This window comes from Heliangelus exortis, chromosome 3, assembly GCF_036169615.1.
Source record: "Heliangelus exortis chromosome 3, bHelExo1.hap1, whole genome shotgun sequence".
Taxonomy (NCBI): Eukaryota; Metazoa; Chordata; class Aves; order Apodiformes; family Trochilidae; genus Heliangelus; species Heliangelus exortis.
Window position 1 is genome coordinate 44,733,710 of NC_092424.1, and position 19,652 is coordinate 44,753,361.

Consider the following 19,652-nt stretch of genomic DNA (forward strand, 5'->3'; position numbering starts at 1 on the left):
ACACCATAAACTAACGACTAAACCATGTCCTTAAGGACCAGGTCCAAACACCTTTTAAATACCTCCAGGTATGGTGACTCCACCACTGTCCTGGGCAGGCCATTCCAATGCCTGACAACCTTCTCAGAGAAAAAAGTTTCCTGACATCCAGCCTAAACCTCCCCTGGCACAGCTTACACCCATTCCCTCTGGTCCTGTCACAGTTCCCTAAGGAGATGAGGCCATTTCCCTCCTCATTCCAACCTCCCTAGAGGTGGTTGAAGAGAGCTCTAAGGTCTCCTCTCAGCCTCCTCTTCTCCAGACTGAACACCCCCAGCTCCCTCAGCCGCTCCTCACAGCACTTGTGTGTGCTCCAGGCCCTTCGTGAGCCTCAGTGCCCTTCTCTGGACATGTTCCAGCACTTCTCTGTCCCTTCTTTAGTGAGGTGCCCAGAACTGAACACAGGTCTCAAGATGCAGCCTCACCAGAGCTGAGTACAGAGGGATGATCACCTTCCTATTCCTGATGGCCACCGAGTTCCTAACACAAGCCAGGATGCCACTGGCCTTCTTGGCCACCTGCACACACTGCTGACTCATATGAAGTCGACTGTCAACCAACACCCCCAGGTCCCTTTCCAACTTACAGCTCTCTAACCACACTTCCCCAGGTCTGTAGCTTTCCATAGGGTTGTTGTGACCCAGGTACAAGAGCTGGAACATTTGGCCTTGTTAAACCTCACGCAGTTAACCTTGGCCTGTTGGTCTAACCTGTCCATAAGGCTTCCCTACCCTCCAAGGAGCAACACAGCCACCTAGTTTGGTGTCTTATATGGCATCACACTGCTTCATTTTGGACCCAGGTCTGGTGGGTGGGAAATGTCAGCAGTCCTCTTTGCTCTTCAGTGCCTAAAGCTGCGACCCAGCATTGTCAAGAGCAGTTAAAGCAGGCGGGGAGGTGCCCTTCCTCCTCTTGGGAAGCACGCAGTCCAAAAACAAGCTTTTTGTGCAGAAGGTGATCGGGATGAGTGCTCAGAAGACAGCGAGTTCCCTGCTCCCCCAGCCTGGCTATCCGTGCACTGTTGCTAAGAGACTCCATCCGGGAAGCCTGAGGCAGGAAGGCACAAATGGGACTGAGCCGCAGGGAGAACGGGAGAGCCTGGCGCCTGCGGTGGCTCTGCCGACAAAGGTTTCGACCCCAGCCTGCTCCCCAGAGTGCTTTCTCCTCTCCTTCCTATCTCTGTACAGATAGCTCCTATCCCCCTTTCCTACCCGAGCCTGAAACACATCGACAATTAGTGCAGAACTGGAGATAAATCAGCTCAATACGGAGCACTAAGCAGAGGCTTCCCCTTCGGCTGTGAGGAAACGTTTGCTGAATGGAGACCGCTCATGCAGAATGCTGCAGCTGCAGGGTGAAGGAACATGTATTGATCGAGATAAATGGCCTTGATAGATTGTGTTTCTCCCCTTTTCAGCAGTTAGGGATGTAACCTAGGATAAGACTAAATTTTTTTATCTAATATACTGAGTTGTTTAACCTCACCATTTTCAGTGTCTCGTGCTGGTTAGCTGCACTACTCCCTTGGAAGGAAGTGAGTGATGTTACCTTCCTGTGCTCTGGTCACCATTACCATCTCCTTAATTCAATGCTTCTCCAGTAGTATGTGGGTGCTCACAGCTTTGGAAAATATCCAGAGTATTTCTTCTATAATTCCAGTTTACATCAAAAGACATCTTGCTACTGCTTCAGCTACAAGTCAAAATGAGTTAAAAAAGAAGAAAATTGCCTCCAGTGCAATGTTTCTATCACGAGATCTGATATCAAATTCCTTATCAGATGTTTACCTGTGGTAATTACACATTCACACCCAGTTTGCAATTACATACCCTTTTGGAGGCTACTTGTGACTAGACAACTGTTCCTTCAGAACCCCCATTTAGTCCTTAGAAATAACTTCATTTGAAAAGAAGGGGGAAATAAATTTTTCAAAAGACAAAGGGAACCGTTAATTTTGTTACTAGCTCACCTGAAGAAAATATTTCCTTGTAAATTTTTTGAGTATAGACAAGGCTACAAATTCAATTTTTTCTGTCTATTTTTTCTCCCCACATTAAAAGAAAATTCAAGCATGCCCTAAGGGATGTGTGAGGGTTTGGGTTTTGAAATTTACAGTTTCTGAAGAAAATGGTCTTCCAGGTGTAACTGGAGTCACTTAATTGATCACAGATGGATTTAAGTTCTCTTGATGATAGAGTTGTTCCCCCCCAACTCACAAGTGTAATGATTATGCAAGTGGGTGAGCTGCAGAAATCAGCATGGCATATGAAGGCATGGAGAAAACTGTGTATTATATCAATATCAAGAGTTTAAAAACTCCCCAACTTTCTAAGCTTGGTATCTTGTGGAAGAATTTACTCCTTCTGAGTTCCTGAAAAGAAGGTAGAAGAGCATTGATGTAGAACACTGGACTTCCACTTGTTTGTTGTAAGCTAATTGCCTCTGAAAGGATTGTAGGGTGTGCTTACCAAGGGATTTAGTGAGGGCTTCAGGGAAGGGGCTAGAGGTCCTTACAGAGGAATAACTAAGTTTCAGTACCCTAATAACACTATTTCACAGAATTTTCACAGTTGGAAAAGACTGCTTAAATCACTGCTTGAAGAAGAAACAATAATTGTTTTCTTCAATCAAATCTACTTGGCTCTGACCTTAAACTGATCGGTCATCTCTGAGATTCGATTTCCCCAAGCCTGTGTATACATGACTTATTTTAGCATTAAAATTTTCTTCATAATGATAGACAATGCCTATAGAAAAATAAAAAATGTCTCAAGCTTTATGGAAAAGCTTTCAGATTCAAGGAAAATAGCTCTAAACAGTAAGTGTCCACTTCAATATTTTTGACTAGCTGGAAATTTTGCCACCTTCATTTGTAGCATGGCAAAATACACATCTTTAAGTCAAGAGTAGGCCAATCCTGAGTGACTTTTTCTCTTCCCATAGACCATAGCCATGGTCTATGTTTTGACATGGTGATGCCCATGTTAGCATTTCCTTCATAAACAGGTTATTTACTGCATTTGCAGTTTGCCATTCCAGTTTGCTCCTATTTGCATTGTGCTCTCCAAAGCCTAACCTGCAAAAAAATGCAGCACATTGTGCTCTGAAAGTGGGGGATCAGATATACTGACCAAAGCAAAGCTATTTTGTCCCTCCATTTTCTATAAGGATAATGTGAAGACAGAGAAAATATCAAACCCACCTATGTAGGGAAAGATTTTTGAAGCAGAATAATGTGCTGGGACTGATGAGCACAGCCCTAGCTCTCCTGTTGGCTCCTATTTTTCTACTCGTGTGTTTATTTTATTAGGCTAGACAGGCACTTTCGCTTTTCTGCATGCCTGGGTAATGCAATCCCCAGTGGTGTTACCCTGTCAGGAAGTATCACCCCCAAATATCCAATGGAGTGTGGCTGTTGTGGCAGGACTTCTGAGAGAGACTCTTACTACAGCACAAACAGGAGCCTAAGCCATTAGCAATCACTATCAGTGAGAGGAGGAAGGAGGAGAGGAGAGGAAGGAGGAGGAGGGGAACTATAAAGCTGTTCCAGGATTAACATAATGCAGGGAGCTGTATCAAGAGTGAAAGCCAGAAATAAAGTGGAAAAGCAAATCCCAGAGGGGCAAAGAGCTACAGAGGTTTCTGGGAGTTGGTAGACTATAAAACTCCAGCTGACCTCAGACTCAGGGGAACTCGAAAAGACTGACAAGAGGAGTGTCTTAGAATTAGCCATTAGGATATGACAACTCTACTCTGAAGCAATAGGAGACTGGAAAAATACAGAAGCCACTTAGTGGAGAAAAGCCTGTAAACAGTCCTTACACTTTATACCACAGCTGCAGTCGAATGTAGTTCAGCAACATACTTTGGAGGACTCCTAGAACTCTTTAAGGTGTTTCATTTTTGAAGTTGCTTCACTTGAAATTTTAGGTTGGCAATATCATACTTCCAAATATACAGGTCTTGGGTGGAAGAAAACAGTAACTAAGAAACAGAAGTCTGAAATTCCATCTTGGACTAAGAATAAACATCTCTGCCACAGCCAGATGGATCACAGCTCAGACGTTCAAAACATGAAATAAATGTTTGAGAAAAAATGAATTAGTGGGGAAGTGTGAAGCAGTAAATTGGTAGGAATTCTCTCAGTGAGAAAAGCATTATCTGTATCAATTGTGATACACAGAAGCATAACCAAACAGCCCATGACGATTGAGCAGTATAACATGTACAAATCAAGACAAAAGATGTAGCAGCACCAGTGGTTTGTTTCAAAAAATTCCCTTATCCTTCTGTCTAACAGCTAACAGGGAGGGTTTTTTTTCCTTTCTCAAGAAAATGGCATTAGTTTATTTGGTGCTGAAGGTAATTTTAAATAAATTGGTCTCTCAAGTACTTTTCTCACAGCTGCAGGTCTTCGATTTGTGATTACTTTGCTTACTATCTAAATTAAAGCGTATTTTTAAAATTCAGGAAGTAGAGTGGTTTTTCTGCTAAACAATGTATAGCAGACATTTTTTATTTCAGTGAGTAGGAGCATTATCTAATGCTAATCCTGCCTCCTACTTTCCAGAAGTTAATGCCTCTTATATTGTGGTAGCAGCAGAGAGAAAATTCCATTTTTTTTTTCCCCTTCCACTTCACAGTGGTGGCAGCACAGATCATATGTTATTGCTAATATTCTTCAGAATTGATAACTAGCATTTTGAGCAGAATGGCTCTGGTTCTGCTGTCTCCCTTAGACCACTTGAAAACCTCATGGTACTGGCTTGCTACAAAGCAAAACAATACATCCAGGCCTTTCCCCTAGAACTACACGAGCTGGATTTCTAGTTGCTTCAGGGCAAGTCTGTATGGAGCATATCAAACCACGTTAATGATCACAGCTATGTCATACCCAATGCAGTTTTTAGTGTCTCAGTTTCCAAAGACAGTTTTTTTAAAATGCAAATATGCCCCGGGCATGGCTTTTAGTCAGCTTTCCCACATGATTTCATTCTCCATGCTTCATGAATACTATTTATAAAATGTTAAAAAGGCAACCAACGAGTGAAGAATGCTACTGGGAGTTAAACAGCTGCTGGTCAGCAGAGCTGCCAGACAGGAACCCGATTTGCTACTGGGCTTTACGTTTTCCCCTTCTGGCTCGTTTCATGCTAACAGGGGTAGAGGATGGCACACACAGGACTCAGAGGGAGCTGGTTGGAGCTGGGAAGGGAAGGAAAGTACATCACCTAGGAATGAAAGGTGACATTTTGTACTGCTGAGACAGAAGAGGTTCATTAGGTGTACAATACAAGAATTCTTCCCATTCTCTTGCAATACTGAAGTGATTAACGAGCCCTTGCATCAGGAACTAAAACAGCTCCTAGCATTCGGTTCTATGAGAAACTGTCTGAAAGGTTAAAAGCAGTCACTGAAAACCACCATGCATGTGTGTATGAAACACTTCACCGATTTACTTTAGTTTTCCATAGTTCAAGCAGCAAAATAAGCACTGCAGGCCTTATTCATTCGGATCTGCCTTTTTCACCTGGCTGAAAACAGACAAGCAGTTGTCATAAGCAGAGGAAGTATTTTCAGAAAAATTAAGTTAGTTCATTCAGAACATGTGTGCATTTTAAAGGTACCTTGACAACACCAAAAATTTCAGAAGCTGTAGCTTATTATTTCTGTCCTCCTTTTTTAATTTTCTTCCCATAATATTAAAGGATTTCCCCTGAGGAAAAGGACAGCTCGTGCACATTTCTTAGCATGAAAAGAGTAACTTTTATGGCTAGGTCAGAACAGAATTTTTATTTCATACATGATAATTCCTATAAATAAATAACTGAGCAGAGCTGTAACACAAATCTCAGGAGTATTAATACCATAAAATCTATTATATATTCCACAGGACAAAGACTGGTCACATAAACAGAAGCTGGAAGGGCACCCATGCACTGTTGGCTATCTGCATCACCAACAGGTCTTGTATGTACAGTGATATACCATTAAGTACAGATATACAATGGCTTGCTCAAGTTCCTAGATGTGAAGGTACTATGCTCCATTCCTAACCTGCACATTGGTGCTGAGTTTCACAACCTCAAAGAGATGCAAGGGTACAAAGATACATTTACAGCTGAAATCACTATCTAAACCAAAACTTGTAGCCTCTCTGTGCCTTAGTTTCCACAGGCCTGGCAAATCACACTTCCTATCTTTGATAAAGTAGCTCTGTGATGGGAAGCTAAGTATTCTTACTAAGTATTCTTACTCATCTGGTGTTTCTAGACAGGAAAGCTTTGGGAAGGAATTTATCACAAAACACTATATGCTTGGCTGGATCCAGCACACTCAAAGAACTAAGAGTCTACAGGAATCAAAAACTGCATTTTCAGTTTGAGAAACATCATTCAGACTAGGCTAAATATCACTATATTACTGAGAGACCAAAGGGTTCTTCATCAGCAGTGGTGAATTCCACAATTCTTTTGAATCCTTTAAAGAGTAGAATGTAAGAATTCGGTGGGTTTAATGGATTTTGCTTCAGATAAGAGTGTTGTTACAGATGTTAGCCTTATATCTTAGAAAAGAGAAAGCTCAATCTCGTCAATCACTCTGTGCCAGCTCAGTTTCAAATGATGGAAATTGTTTCTTCCTTCTCACAGGCACATTACTGACCGCTAGATTATACTGTCTGCATAATGAATTTAAGTAATCAGCATTATGGTATTCAGGCTATGGCTTAACTGTGATAAACAGTACCTAAACCCTATTCTTCTTGGTATATCACTCATTCTTTGGACTACACATTACTATTTAGTCATCATTTTGGTTTGAACGTGTCAGCAAACTTAGATAACTGAACACGACTTTTTCCCTCAGTTACATAGCAGGTCATCAATTAGTTTTAACATGGTCTGCAATTTTTTTGTCTGCCTCTTTCCTGACTGCAGACATGGTTATTTCTGATAAGAGATGTTACTGTTACAGTCCCTCCTTTATCTGGGGATGTACATCACAATTCATGTGTATTTTCCTACCTGGTACTTAGATACCCACCCTTTGGGTAAACTAAACTGCCCAGCAGTACACTGGTTGTACAGTCCAGTAGTATATGTCAGACATTTTCACAGCCAGGTTTTTTTAAACAGGGAAAAAAATACAAAACATCAGCAAAGTTATACAAGACTCACAGCAAGTCTCAAACATCCCCAGCTGTGATCTGCCCAGAGCACTAAGATGCTGCCAGATGATTCTTTTAACAGTTGATACTTTATATTGACCTCTCTTTTTTAATGCTCCAAACATTCCCTCCTGAATACCTTCTCACAATCAAGAACTCCTTCAAGACAGGACCTCTTCTGCTGAGCCTCTCTTCCCCAACTAGCTCTTTTGTTTATGCTGCTTACAACAAACCAGTTTCCAGTGATATCATTGATTGCAGATCCAAACAAACAACTTGAGTAAAACTCTATGCTGAGCTTTCAAAAATGCTGCTATTCTAAAATCCTGCTCTATTTACCATCTCTAAGTCTTGGCTTGAATTGCAGTTATTACAATTAATGTTTTGCAGGGTTGTATATATTCTGTTATCTCAGCTCCCACTCTTTGCAGCATAACTTTGTAACTACAAATTTGTAATTCCACGTCTGCTTGGGACAGCATAATATCGGGCATGTTTTCAACTGGTGAACTTCATGCAAGACAGTTCAGGCCTTTGTAATATTGTGAAGACACAGTGATACTTCTTTAAGTAGGAAAAAACCAAAGCCAGCACCAAGAAAATGACTTAGTGTCTTTATCTTATCTACCACTTCTCACTGTCCCATTAATAATGCATTTCCTTGCTTGGTAGTGTTCCTCCACTTGCATGACCAATTACTGTTTGCACTACAGTCCATGGCAGCGTTCCAGTGGAACATAAGTTAGTGCCTCCGAGGACAGAACTTGTGTCTCTCCATTGTTTGTTTTGTTATCTCCCTGCCAAACACAAGTCAATGCTAGGTTACCTTTCAGCTAATGGAGAAATGCAGGGATTCTGGGAATACCTCTCATTCAGCCTGATCTTAGTGTGCTACACTTACCAGATCCAGAAAAGAACTGATCTTAAAAAGCCTAAAGGGCAATGTCCCTTTCTTCAGGAATAGAATGCACTGCATGGTTATGATAGACAAAATTTACTTTGTGACACTGATCAAATGTTTGTAACTCAAAAATGTGGCTTAAAGCCTATTGTCCACATTCAGGAACCACTCAAATGCAGGAGGAAATGATACAAGACTTTCCTATTTCTAAAACCAAGTAATTACAGCCATTAGTTAACATCAAAAAGCCATTTGCACAGCTACAAAAGAGCCTATAGGGCTTTTCCAAACAAGCAGATCTCTTCTCCAACAATCCAAACTTCTCATATGCCTCCATTAAACCTGTTTAGAGTGCAAACCTTCCAGCTACATTCTGATAAAAAGGCAAATACATGCTGCAACTGATTTATGAAGTGATTCATCAGAAGATTTACATATATTTATATTTCTACTACTTACTAAGATCATGTAGTGGAAGACAACTAGTATCCCATAATTATCTCAACCACTGTTGAATTTTGACTAGTAAAGCCTTTCAATCAATTTCTGCAGCCCTTTTAACCAAAAGCAAGGTTGATCTTCCTTTGATTTTCCATTTCAGTATTTCTTATTCAGTTTTGTCAGTATTAGCACCAAATGAATTCAGACAGGCATAGTTTTTGGAAGTCTGTGCAGCGTGTTTTGGTTTTGATGGAGAAATAACTTCTGATTCTTTAATACTAGTACTTATACTGACTACACAAGATACTGAGAGGAGCCTTAAGGAATGAACAATACTACAGATATTCCAATTTCCAATACTGCCATTGTATAAACAGATTTTTAAAAAAAATTTAAAAATCATAATGTACACCTACGTTTGCCCTCATTATCTTTCACTACAGGATTCCCTTCAAATTAGAGTCCTTCCAAGCAAGTAGTAGTATGTAGCTATGCATTAATCAGTAAGCTCTCTTGACTAATCCAGTTCATTCTGCCTAGTAAGAAGATTCCAGCAGCAAACATGCATAGTTTTCTAAGAAGAAAGGAAGCCAAAAAAGGCAGCTCCTCAGAATATCAAGAAAATAAAAAATGACAGATTGGTGTCATGTAAGACAAAGTATGACAGGAGATACCATTGTGGTTTTCTCTCTATGAAGGCTCAAGAACGAGTAGGTACAGCAGAACATTCCTATTCTGCATTACAACACTGTAAGTGCTGAGAGGAAACAGCATAATAAAAGATTTCCTCAGTCCTGATGAGACAGAATGCTCTCATTCTGTTTACTTTTTTTTACTCTTTTGTTACATAAACAAACCTATGCTTTTTGTTTTGTGTTGGTTTTAATTGCCTGGACAGTTAGGAGTTAAGTTCCAGTTTTAATTAATTAACATGTCTGGTCTTAAGGTTTAATAATGTGAACTTTCTTAAATTTCAGTAGAATAACAAATGAAGCATAAAATTTTCCTTCAAGAAAGTAAGCATTGTCCAGAATTCACAAATAACTTGGAAATAGTAGGAACAGACTTCCAGAATTCCCACCCCTTTTTAGATAGGTGGAACCTATTTCGGCTTACTCAAATGGAGCTAGCCTATACATCAATCTTTCTTGCTGCAGTGAATCTTTAAAAAGTAAGTAAAATAAAATTAAAGGATATTTACAGTTACAATTGTGTGGTACTAGTATGTAGTAGAAAAAGCAAAAGGTGTCAGCTTAGTTTTGATGTTTAATTAGGCAATTGTTGCTGCCCTTTTTTTTCTACTTGACCACTGGAATTCTTTGGCTCCTTAAAATCGGTGATGTTTTCATTAATTCCAGAGATACTGCTCTTGCGTTCTGCACACTGTATTTCCACAAACCAGGTTATGTTAGACTCATGATACTTTACCAAATGTGTGGATTAAACAAAATAAGATTAATGCATGCAGTGCAAGACAACACTTCATTACTTGCACTAACATGTGACCTGCAGGATGAAAAAATACTACCAAGCAAGCAATTCTAGAGAGGGCTCAGAACTCCCCAAACGTGAAGGTGTCCTGCCCAGCCTCATCCAATCCCTCTGACAAGTTCTTCATCCAGCTTCAGAACCCCCGAACACATTAGCACACAGGCCAGCCTCACCAGCCTACCCAGGATGCTGACAGATGGAATTACCATTATCTCCTGCCATGCCACAGGCTCTCCATTGAGCTTTGACCTGCTTGGACTGCAGGACTGCATCCTGCCTCGATTTGAAGGATCTTTCAGAGAGAGAACAGAAGTGACTTTTGAACAGTCTTCAAATATCTATCTTGGAAAAAGTCATCCAAGTTATAAAAAAACAAACTGGTATCTATTCACTTATAATAGCCTTTTAAGAAGAATAACAATGATACACTGTCTTCTAGACTACTACTCTTCAACATGTTTTTAACAACATCTCAAGCAAGCTACTTACAAACCTTAGTCTATTCTTTCTTGCAGTTGGTACAAGCCTCCATGTTATGTGCCGCATATCCCCTACCAGATGCAGGATTATTTGCTTATTGCTGATGTTCACCTAGAAAAGAGTCCTACAAGCTTGTATTTATCCACAAGTAAGGCAAGTGCCACTCGGTTCAAATCAGCACTTTCCTGTATACTGTTAGAAAACCACTAAATGCAGCACAAAAGTCCATGTATTTTTAATCATGAATGTCACACTCAAACTCACTAGAGAACCTGGATACGTTTTTTTGCCTCTTGTCATATCACTGATGTGAGGGAAGTAGATGTTGAAAACAGAAAACATCAGTATTGCTGACTTACAGACAAAGAGGAAGGTTATAGACTTATTCCAGAATCAACCTTTTCATCAGATAGGCTTCAAATGAACACAAAAGCAGAGGCTGATTGTTACTGCAGAGATAAAGGAAAAAAACAATCATGTAACACAGACTCAGCAAGAGATCTGGACCACACTATATAGGCCACAGATTGCAGGAATTATATTCACCCAATACTATATTAGAAATAACTTCTTCTAAATACTTCTTGGTTAGGAAAAGCATTCTAAAGTCCTTGGTATGCTCATATCAAGACTTCAAATTTTTGGTTTTTTTTTTTTAATATGTGACACAGTTCCACACATATTTCTTTAACTTCTTCAAAGTTCTCTACTTCCACATTTTCTCCCCCCTGAAAAGTGAACCCTTCAAATGGCTGCTTCCTCCTTCTGAAGCCTTGCATTTCTAGTGGAGTCAGGATAAAATTACCGAGTCCAGCTCCACCCATGCCAAGACATCAAAACAATAACTTCATCTTGGGACCTTAGACACACAGGAAGAGGAGTCCATTTATTTGTTTTCTGCCTTCCTCTACCATTGTTGCCCAAAATATGAGCAAAGTAACTTGGCTGGAAATCCTTTGACTGAGGGAGTATCTTCTGCCAGATAGCTTCAAGGTAAATGTAAACTACTTATGTTCATCAGGATGCAATTTTCAGAGAGGATGTAATGGCTATTTAGCTACTGCTACACTTGAACTTTGCCATTTGCCACTGGAGTCAAAAAGGAGTTATTGACAATTACTTCAACAAAGGATGCTTGACAGAAATGAAGTGTGGTTTGAATTTTAACAATATTTATAAATAACTCCTGCAAATTCTAGAAAGCAGATTTTTCTGCTTGAAGCCCAAAGGCCCAGTGAAAATAAACCTAGTCATCAACAGGAATATATTTTGACACATACCATGCTTTGCACAGACAAAAAAGCCCAAAGCTTAAAATACTAAATGACCCTTCCTCAAATTAAAAAAATAAAACAACAAACCTGTGAATTTGAGAGTGCTGCCTAAATTACTTACTTTCTTAGAAGAGGTACAGACCAGCCAGTGGGAATACCAGTGCTCTGCCCATGCTCAGGTTCAACCCAAGGCCACACAACCATGTTACTGCAGCATTACTACGCTTGATGTGACACACACTTCCCACAGGGACTGACAGTGTGAGCCTCCATCACAGCACCATGGCACCAACCTTGAGTAACAGAGCCAGGTCACGCTGGGGCCTGGCTGGATATTTAAGAGCTCTAACCAAGATCTTCCAAACGTGTACTAATCCTGAAACAGAAGTACTTCAGAAGTGATGAGACAGGTCTGCTCAAGCCCTGGCAGATTCAGTGATTCCTGTGAAAAGAGCACTGTGTATGAGAATTAGATCAACATTTATTGCAAGCACATAATTTGAGCTTCTCAGGACCTTCCACATACTTGGTAGGACATATGTGAGTGCACCATACTGAATCAGGTTCCAGCACATAGGGAGCAAACAGACATCCATAAGGAAAACTCTTCAATTTTAGTAAGAACATCAAAAAACCCAAAAAGACCAAAACATTCTTTATAATCAGTATGGAAGTAAACTGTAGGCAGACAAGGAAAAAGGGGTGAGACACCACGCATTTCATGACCTTTGAAGACTTATGCATATTATTATAGAGAATTTTAAACCTTAGCTGATTAGATAACCTTAGTTTGAGGCAACACAAATTTATTTTAAATTACAGCTATATCTTAACTTATTATGACAAATAACATGATCTATACTAACAGAGCTGTTACAATAGATCTCTCAATGTTCTGGCTCCATAGTTACGTATTCTTGGTGATATTACAAACAGTAGAACATAAATTTATTATTTTGGATCTAAAATATGAATCACAGTGTAAAGATTAGTGCCATAGTTATATATAACATCTCACTGTGGACAAATAAACACTGGTACTTTTAACTACTTATGTAGCTTTCAAGATGCAATAAATTAGATTATGTTATTTTAAATACTACATATTGACATTCATGTCTATACAGCAACTAAAAATTCTTACTTCATGTGAATAGGGACCATTTATATTTATCTTTAGTACAAAAAGAATTCAAAAGCTCTTCTGATACTTGATGGAGGCACAGAACATATGCAGTAGAAACATCATGGTTTCTTGTTTAGTGAGGTTTTATTCTGTTAGTATCTAGTGCTAAATCCTGAGAAGTCAAGCTTGGAAATCTCCTTTTCATTGGAAAAATTCGTTCGATCTATGCGAGAACTTGGGCTTCCAACTTTACTCAGCCAGGATTTCCTGCAAGAAAAACGAGAGAGGGTTAGCGTATAAAGAACTGCACATGTGGAGTTTATTCTGTCACACCTTTTTATTTTTAAGAGCCACAAGAAGCAGTCTTTCAAGAGGAAATTACCCTAAATACTTTCAGTTCTTTTCTGTCTTCCCTCTCTTTTTTTCTCCTTTACAGGCAAATTAAACCATTTAAAAGGTATTAGTATTTCAGAAAGTATTACAGGGTTTTACATAAAAACATACATCTGACAAAATGCTAAAGCTGAGATTTACTGTAATGATCTCTTTTGAGTGTTTATTTATAGCATTGAAACAGTTGAATATTACCTTCACAGATTTAACTATATACTCTTAGCAAGGACCTAAAAACCATTCATAATTGAAAAATATGAGGAAAATTCTAACTTCTAATTTTATGCAGCAGATAAGGAACTAAGTGTTGCAAAACTGCTCCCTACCTGGGATATGCACGACTACAGGGCCTTAGTTCCTTACTGAGACATAAATATTTTGCAATAGGTCTCTCTTCATTGATCTTCCTCACTTGCTTGTGTCAGACCATTAACTGAACTCTATGAAGAAGCACATTTTTCACAAGCTAAGAAAGCAGAAAATCAGTATTTGCTAAAAGCTGTCTACAGAGCAAAAAGTAATCTCCAGTAGCTTTGATAAGAGTAGTATTCTTAAAGTAATTTTAACTTTCATTAGTACCAATACCAGTAGAGTGAAGTTAGGAAAAGGTTGTCTATCCTTCTCTTGCTTCACTCAGCCTTTTTCTTTCATACATGCCATTAATTTCCGATCACCCAACAATGTGCAAGAGATGAGCTACAATTGCATATGGAGTTTTAGCATGCCATTTATAGCACCCAATTTAAAATTCACTGCTGCTGCCCACTTCTCAGGAGTGAGAAAGCCAACCTTGCTTCTCACATGGGGTAGCTCTGAATCAAATAAGAATATTCCTTTAAGTTGATCTGCAGAAGGACAGTACATAGTTTGCTCTTCAGTTTTAAAGGGTTTATTCCTAAAGCTACACTGCCTCAGTGAGTCTGGAACAAGAGCTAATCTCCAAATAGCTCTTTCTTACTGTACCTTTTCCTCAAGCACTGCATGTCCACACAACCACTCTCAACCATTATCCAACCTCACTGCTAGAAACCAATCTGGCAGCATAGGGACTAGATGGACTTGGACACACTTGAACCACAGACTTACAGAATATTTTAGGTTGGAAGAGACCCCCAAGATCTTTCAGTCCAACCTTTGACCAACACCATAAAGTAATTACTTGCTACCTAAACCAACTAGTTACTAACTACACGTCCTTACGGACCAGGTCCAAATGCCTTTTAAATACCTCCAGGTATGGTGACTCCACCACTGTCCTGGGCAGGCCATTCCAATGCCTGACAACCTTCTCAGTGAAGAAAATGTTTCCTAACATCCAACCTAAACCTCCCCTGGCACAGCTTACACCCATTCCCTCTATCACAGTTCCCTAAGGAGATGAGGCCATTTCCCTCCTCACTCCAACCTCCCTTGAGGTGGTTGAAGAGAGCTCTAAGGTCTCAGCCTCCTCTTCTCCAGACTGAACACCCCCAGCTCCCTCAGCTGCTCCTCACAGCACTTGTGTGTGCTCCAGGCCCTTCACGAGCCTCAGTGCCCTTCTCCGGACATGTTCAAGCACTTCTCTGTCCCTTCTTTAGTGAGGTGCCCAGAACTGAACACAGGACTCAAGATGCAGCCTCACCAGAGCTGAGCACAGAGGGATGATCACCTCCCTATTCCTGGTGGCCACTGAGTTCCTAACACAAGCCAGGATGCCATTGACCTTCTTGGCCACCTGCACACACTGCTGACTCATATGAAGTCGACTGTCAACCAACACCCCCAGGTCCCTTTCCAACTTACAGCTCTCTAACCACACTTCCCCAGGTCTGTAGCTTTCCATGGGGTTGTTGTGACCCAGGTACAAGAGCTGGAACATTTGGCCTTGTTAAACCTCACGCAGTTAGCCTTGGCCTGTTGGTCTAACCTGTCCAGGTCCCACTGTAAGGCTTCCCTACCCTCCAAGGAGCAACACAACCTCCCCACCCAGGGGAGCAGCAGAGACCGTCCCCAGGGTCCTCCCCTTGGGGTGAACAATGCTCTGGGCACCTCCTGCCTGCCCTGTGCCACAGGGTTGAGAACAGCCACCTGATTGGTCCATTCTAACAGGCAGCACCCGCTGATTGGCTGCTGTCAGTGCAGGCCGCCTGCCTCCTTCTAGAAGCTTCTCCGCAGCCCCACAGCCCATACCCAGCCCTCCCCCACAGCCACTGCCTCGACACAGCCAGGGCTGCTCCCAAAAATGTGTCAGAACAAACCTCAAGCACATCCGACTCCCCAGGCATTGTCACCAAGGGCACTTCAAGCACATTTTCTCACCATTTTGGATTTACCTTCCTCAGCCCAGTTAGGGCAGCCTGCCTAAAATAGCTTCCCACCCAACTTTCTCTATCCCCATACTCATGGTGGATCAACTCCTAGGAGTTTAAAACAAATAGATCCACCATCCTTCCCCCTTACCATTTCTGACACAGACGTGGCTACCTGTTAACTTGTCAGAATGAAGCCTGACCAGATCAAATCTGGAGAGTTCTCTGGAAATGTTATCTAAGGAACTTCGCTTCTGTCATGCAAGACAACCCGCACAGCCCTAAAAGACATTGTATTTGGCGTATTACGGGTAGTAACCTCATTATTTCTCTGAATATAATTTTTAAGAGAAATTAAATCTATCCTAAAAACAGTTTTTCCCTAAAATAAATACCTTAGTTTGTGTTATTCTCTGACTGAAATATTCTCCTACTTTGATAAGGGAGTATTAGAAATGAACGTGAAAATGACCTGCAGCATTAATACCTGGTAAGATAGGCACAGCTTAGGAATATATTTTTCTTCACCTTAATCAGAGTGCCACAAAAGCGCAAGAAAAACGTGTGCATTCAGCACGAGAGAAATAAAGGCACTGGATTGTTTATACTTTATTTCCATTTGTTTGGGATAAAATATTGGAGAGAATGTTGCTTTTTGAAGATTGTGTTTACATCTGTGACAGTGTGTAGACTGGGATTGCAAATATTTATAAAATACCTCCAAAATGTTGTTGTACTCTGAAATAGTACTGTCAAGTTTTCATAAATCGTGTTTTTTTAAATGTCTGCAGAAGAAATGTGGAATTCCTTGTGACTGCTGACTGGCTTCTAAGCTTCCGGGAAGAACTCTAGTCATTGTTTTCAAGTTTTTCTTTTCAAATATTTGTTTTTATAATCCTGAAAGTCACAAATAGGTAAAACTTCTATGACAACAACTCTCAGCTTGTCGTAGAGCCATTCTGTTGTCCCTGCACCTCTGGTTCATGATGATAGTAAAATAGGAATCTGGGAACAAAATTTTTAGGGCTCAAAGCAGTGAAAAAAAGGAGCAGGAAGGTATAAAAATCTTGGTGACCAAAATGTGTTTGAAAATACTGGGGTTTGACATGATTTGAATCAATGTGGCCTGAAAAAAAAATCCCCGAACCGAACATATTCAGCAGGTAAACTTTAGCAAAATCAATCAAAGCCCAGTAAGGAGAAGAAAACAGGTTCTGAAAATACATGAATGGTCCTGGGAATAACTACTAATATATTGATACAGGATAAGGTCAAGAGGACTTGAGCAATATGTACACTCAGCTTGTTCCAACCAGCCTTCACTCTCTGTTGATAATAGTTTTTTGATCTCTGACAATTAGGCTCTAGATTGGGATAGAAAGCTGAAGCCACCTGACTGGAAATGGTGCTGCTTCTAGAGCTCTACTCAAGAGGACTCTGCTGCTGTGGGAAGTGCTGTACCCCTTCCCCAGCAAGGGGTATTATTCAGTGGGTTTCAGACTGTTGTCCCTGCTGCCTGATACACACCAAAACCACTGCCAGCAGCAGCTACACCTCCAATGCCTGCAAACCTTTGCATATACATCCCTGCAAAAGGAAGAGGGAAGTAGTGGGGGGAAAACAAAGCAAAATGCAAGAATTTTACCACATTTAGTAGGATGACCCCACCACAGTCCACCAAATCAAATCCACGCGACAGGTTACTTCAGAGGATTAAAATAAAAAAGAGAAAAGCTGCAGCAGTCCCAGGATACAGGCCCAGAGGTGGGTAGGCTAGAAGTGAAGCAACCTGCTCAGGCATAGGCATGATGCCCTAGAACTGAGCTGGAGCCTGGGGGTGTGGGGGAGACTGCTCTGCTGCTGCTTGCTCACCAGCTGCTCTGGGCATCCTGAGAGCAGGAATTTCTTGGCCCATTGGATACTCAGCAGAAGTTCTAGAACTCTTTTTTAGAGAGCAGAGAGAGAGAGAGCGATATAATCAACACTGGTGTTTGACGTCTTATTTTTAAACACAGCTGTCAGATGAATGCTGTTAATTTGTTTATCTTTCTTCCTTTTCTATCAAACCCTGCCACCCTCAAGGCCAGCATTTCTATAGTGAATACATTATTTCTTCAAGGTACTATTTGAAAGTAATGTCAACATTAATATATCAAGGTTCTGCTAATTTGCCCTTATAGATGCAAATTAGATGTCAATACCAAATAAGCTTCAAATACATATTTTGGTGTTGCATTTCTATTTATAAACCTGAGAAAATTGTTCATCACATTATGTATGTTATTTGGCAAGAGTTTAATGTAAAAATGTTCATTACTAGTTTGCATTACCACAGAATTTGTCTACGTATCTCAATTTTACTTTGTTATTTATATCTGATCTATGTTAAATGTCGTCTTCTCTACATCTAAGGAGGAGGAATTATTCCACAATGAACAAAAACATTTTTTTTCTTCTGTACATAGCAAAGATATGTTGTGGATATTTTTATTAATCTTTTTTGTAAACTTCAAATGGAATTTAATAATTTACCTAAACATGAAAGTTCCGGTTTTTATCTTCACACATTATAAAAAGTGTATTTTTATGAAGAAGTTACCAGAATACCTCTTTGTTTAAATCATGTTAGGCAAGTCACATTTGGCTTCTTTCATAGATCTTATCAGAAAAAAACCTAAACAATGTTGCAGAAACTTGTTCCAAAAACAAAGAAGAAAAGTAACTCAAATTCAGCCGTTTTGGTAACTCAAAATAGCTTTTATTTCCACACTGACCTACAGAAAATACAAGACAGAAGAGGGTTTCCTGCTAGGGTTGTGTCCTGCCTCCCTGAAGCAGTAAAAGTATCAGAGAGCCAGAAGCAGCAGAAAGGCTCATTGTCTTTTCCCCTTGTAATATGCCTGCCCCTTACAGGGTATGATTTGGCTCACAAGGCAGAGTAGGAATTTTGGCTAACTCCACTCCATTGCACAGGATGCAATCCTAAGTTATTTCTCATTCCACATCTATTAAACCAAAGGCCATAGGAAGCTTAAATGAGGAGGAACTGTTGCTGCTCGTGTACCAGTTCAGGCCTCTGGAGAAGAAAAACAAGTTCTAATGCTTAGAAACTGATTAGCACCCATCACCCACACAAACTCTATTTAAAACAAATGGCTTTATTATAGAGTTGAACAAAAAGCAAATTACTACTGCCTCCGACCATTAGTTCTATAACTAAAAATGTTAATTAAACCCTTACCTCATCCATTTAAAAGCAACACTACTGGAAGACCCTAATGAATCATCACACTGACCGATTCAGTTTTACTTAAAATCCACTTCATTATACAGCCTGGTAAAAAGAAAATGGCCACTACAGTAATGGGAGCCCAGTAGCAGCCATCTGACTGGAGAATATCCATATCAAACCAACATGCATTTACAGTCCAGGAAAGCATTCAAATAAGATGGAAAACTGCAGATAACAAAAAATTACACTTTTTGTTCTCTGATAATGAGGTTCATCAAGGGAGACAGACAGAAAAGCCATGAGGACCAACCTCCACATTACCATGCTTGCTATATCCCATGTTATTCTCAGAAGATAGATTTATGCAGAAAATTACAGATTAATTTGTTATGCAAGAACTAAAAATAACACCAGACCAAAACACTGTGAATTCCTTTTTGCACCACTGAGATTCTTGCTATTTTCTTCAAAAGGCTATGATTTTTCAAGTACTTAGAATAGCTAAGACTGAAAAAAAAAGAAGACTCACTGAGAAGTTGCAAACTGGTCTTTTCCAGTGGTGGTAGGGAAAACAAAAAACCAAAAACAAACAAACAAAACCAAAAACAAATCAACAACAACAAAACCCAAACCAAACAAACAAAAGAAGGATCTTAAAAAAGAAGCATCACCATTTTTAAAGCATTATGTCATGGAACAGAGAGCAAGTCTGAAGGAGAACATTTAAGATTTCCAGTGTTGTAGTCACTGTACACAAATCTACCTTTTCTACTTTTGGAATATTTCAGGACCTAATGGGTTAACTCGCTTTCAAAACAG

The 19,652-nt window shown here is 40.1% G+C and overlaps 1 protein-coding gene across 1 annotated transcript in view; it reads right to left on the reverse strand.

Moving 5' to 3' along the window:
• Positions 1–12,389: 12,389 nt before the first annotated feature.
• ACYP2 (acylphosphatase 2) overlaps positions 12,390–19,652 on the reverse strand; it is a 40,279-nt gene continuing 33,016 nt past the window's right edge. Inside the window, exon 4 of the mRNA XM_071740410.1 lies at positions 12,390–13,187. Coding sequence (XP_071596511.1) covers positions 13,073–13,187 — 115 coding nt within the window. The 3' untranslated portion in view covers positions 12,390–13,072. The remainder of the gene's footprint in view (positions 13,188–19,652) is intronic.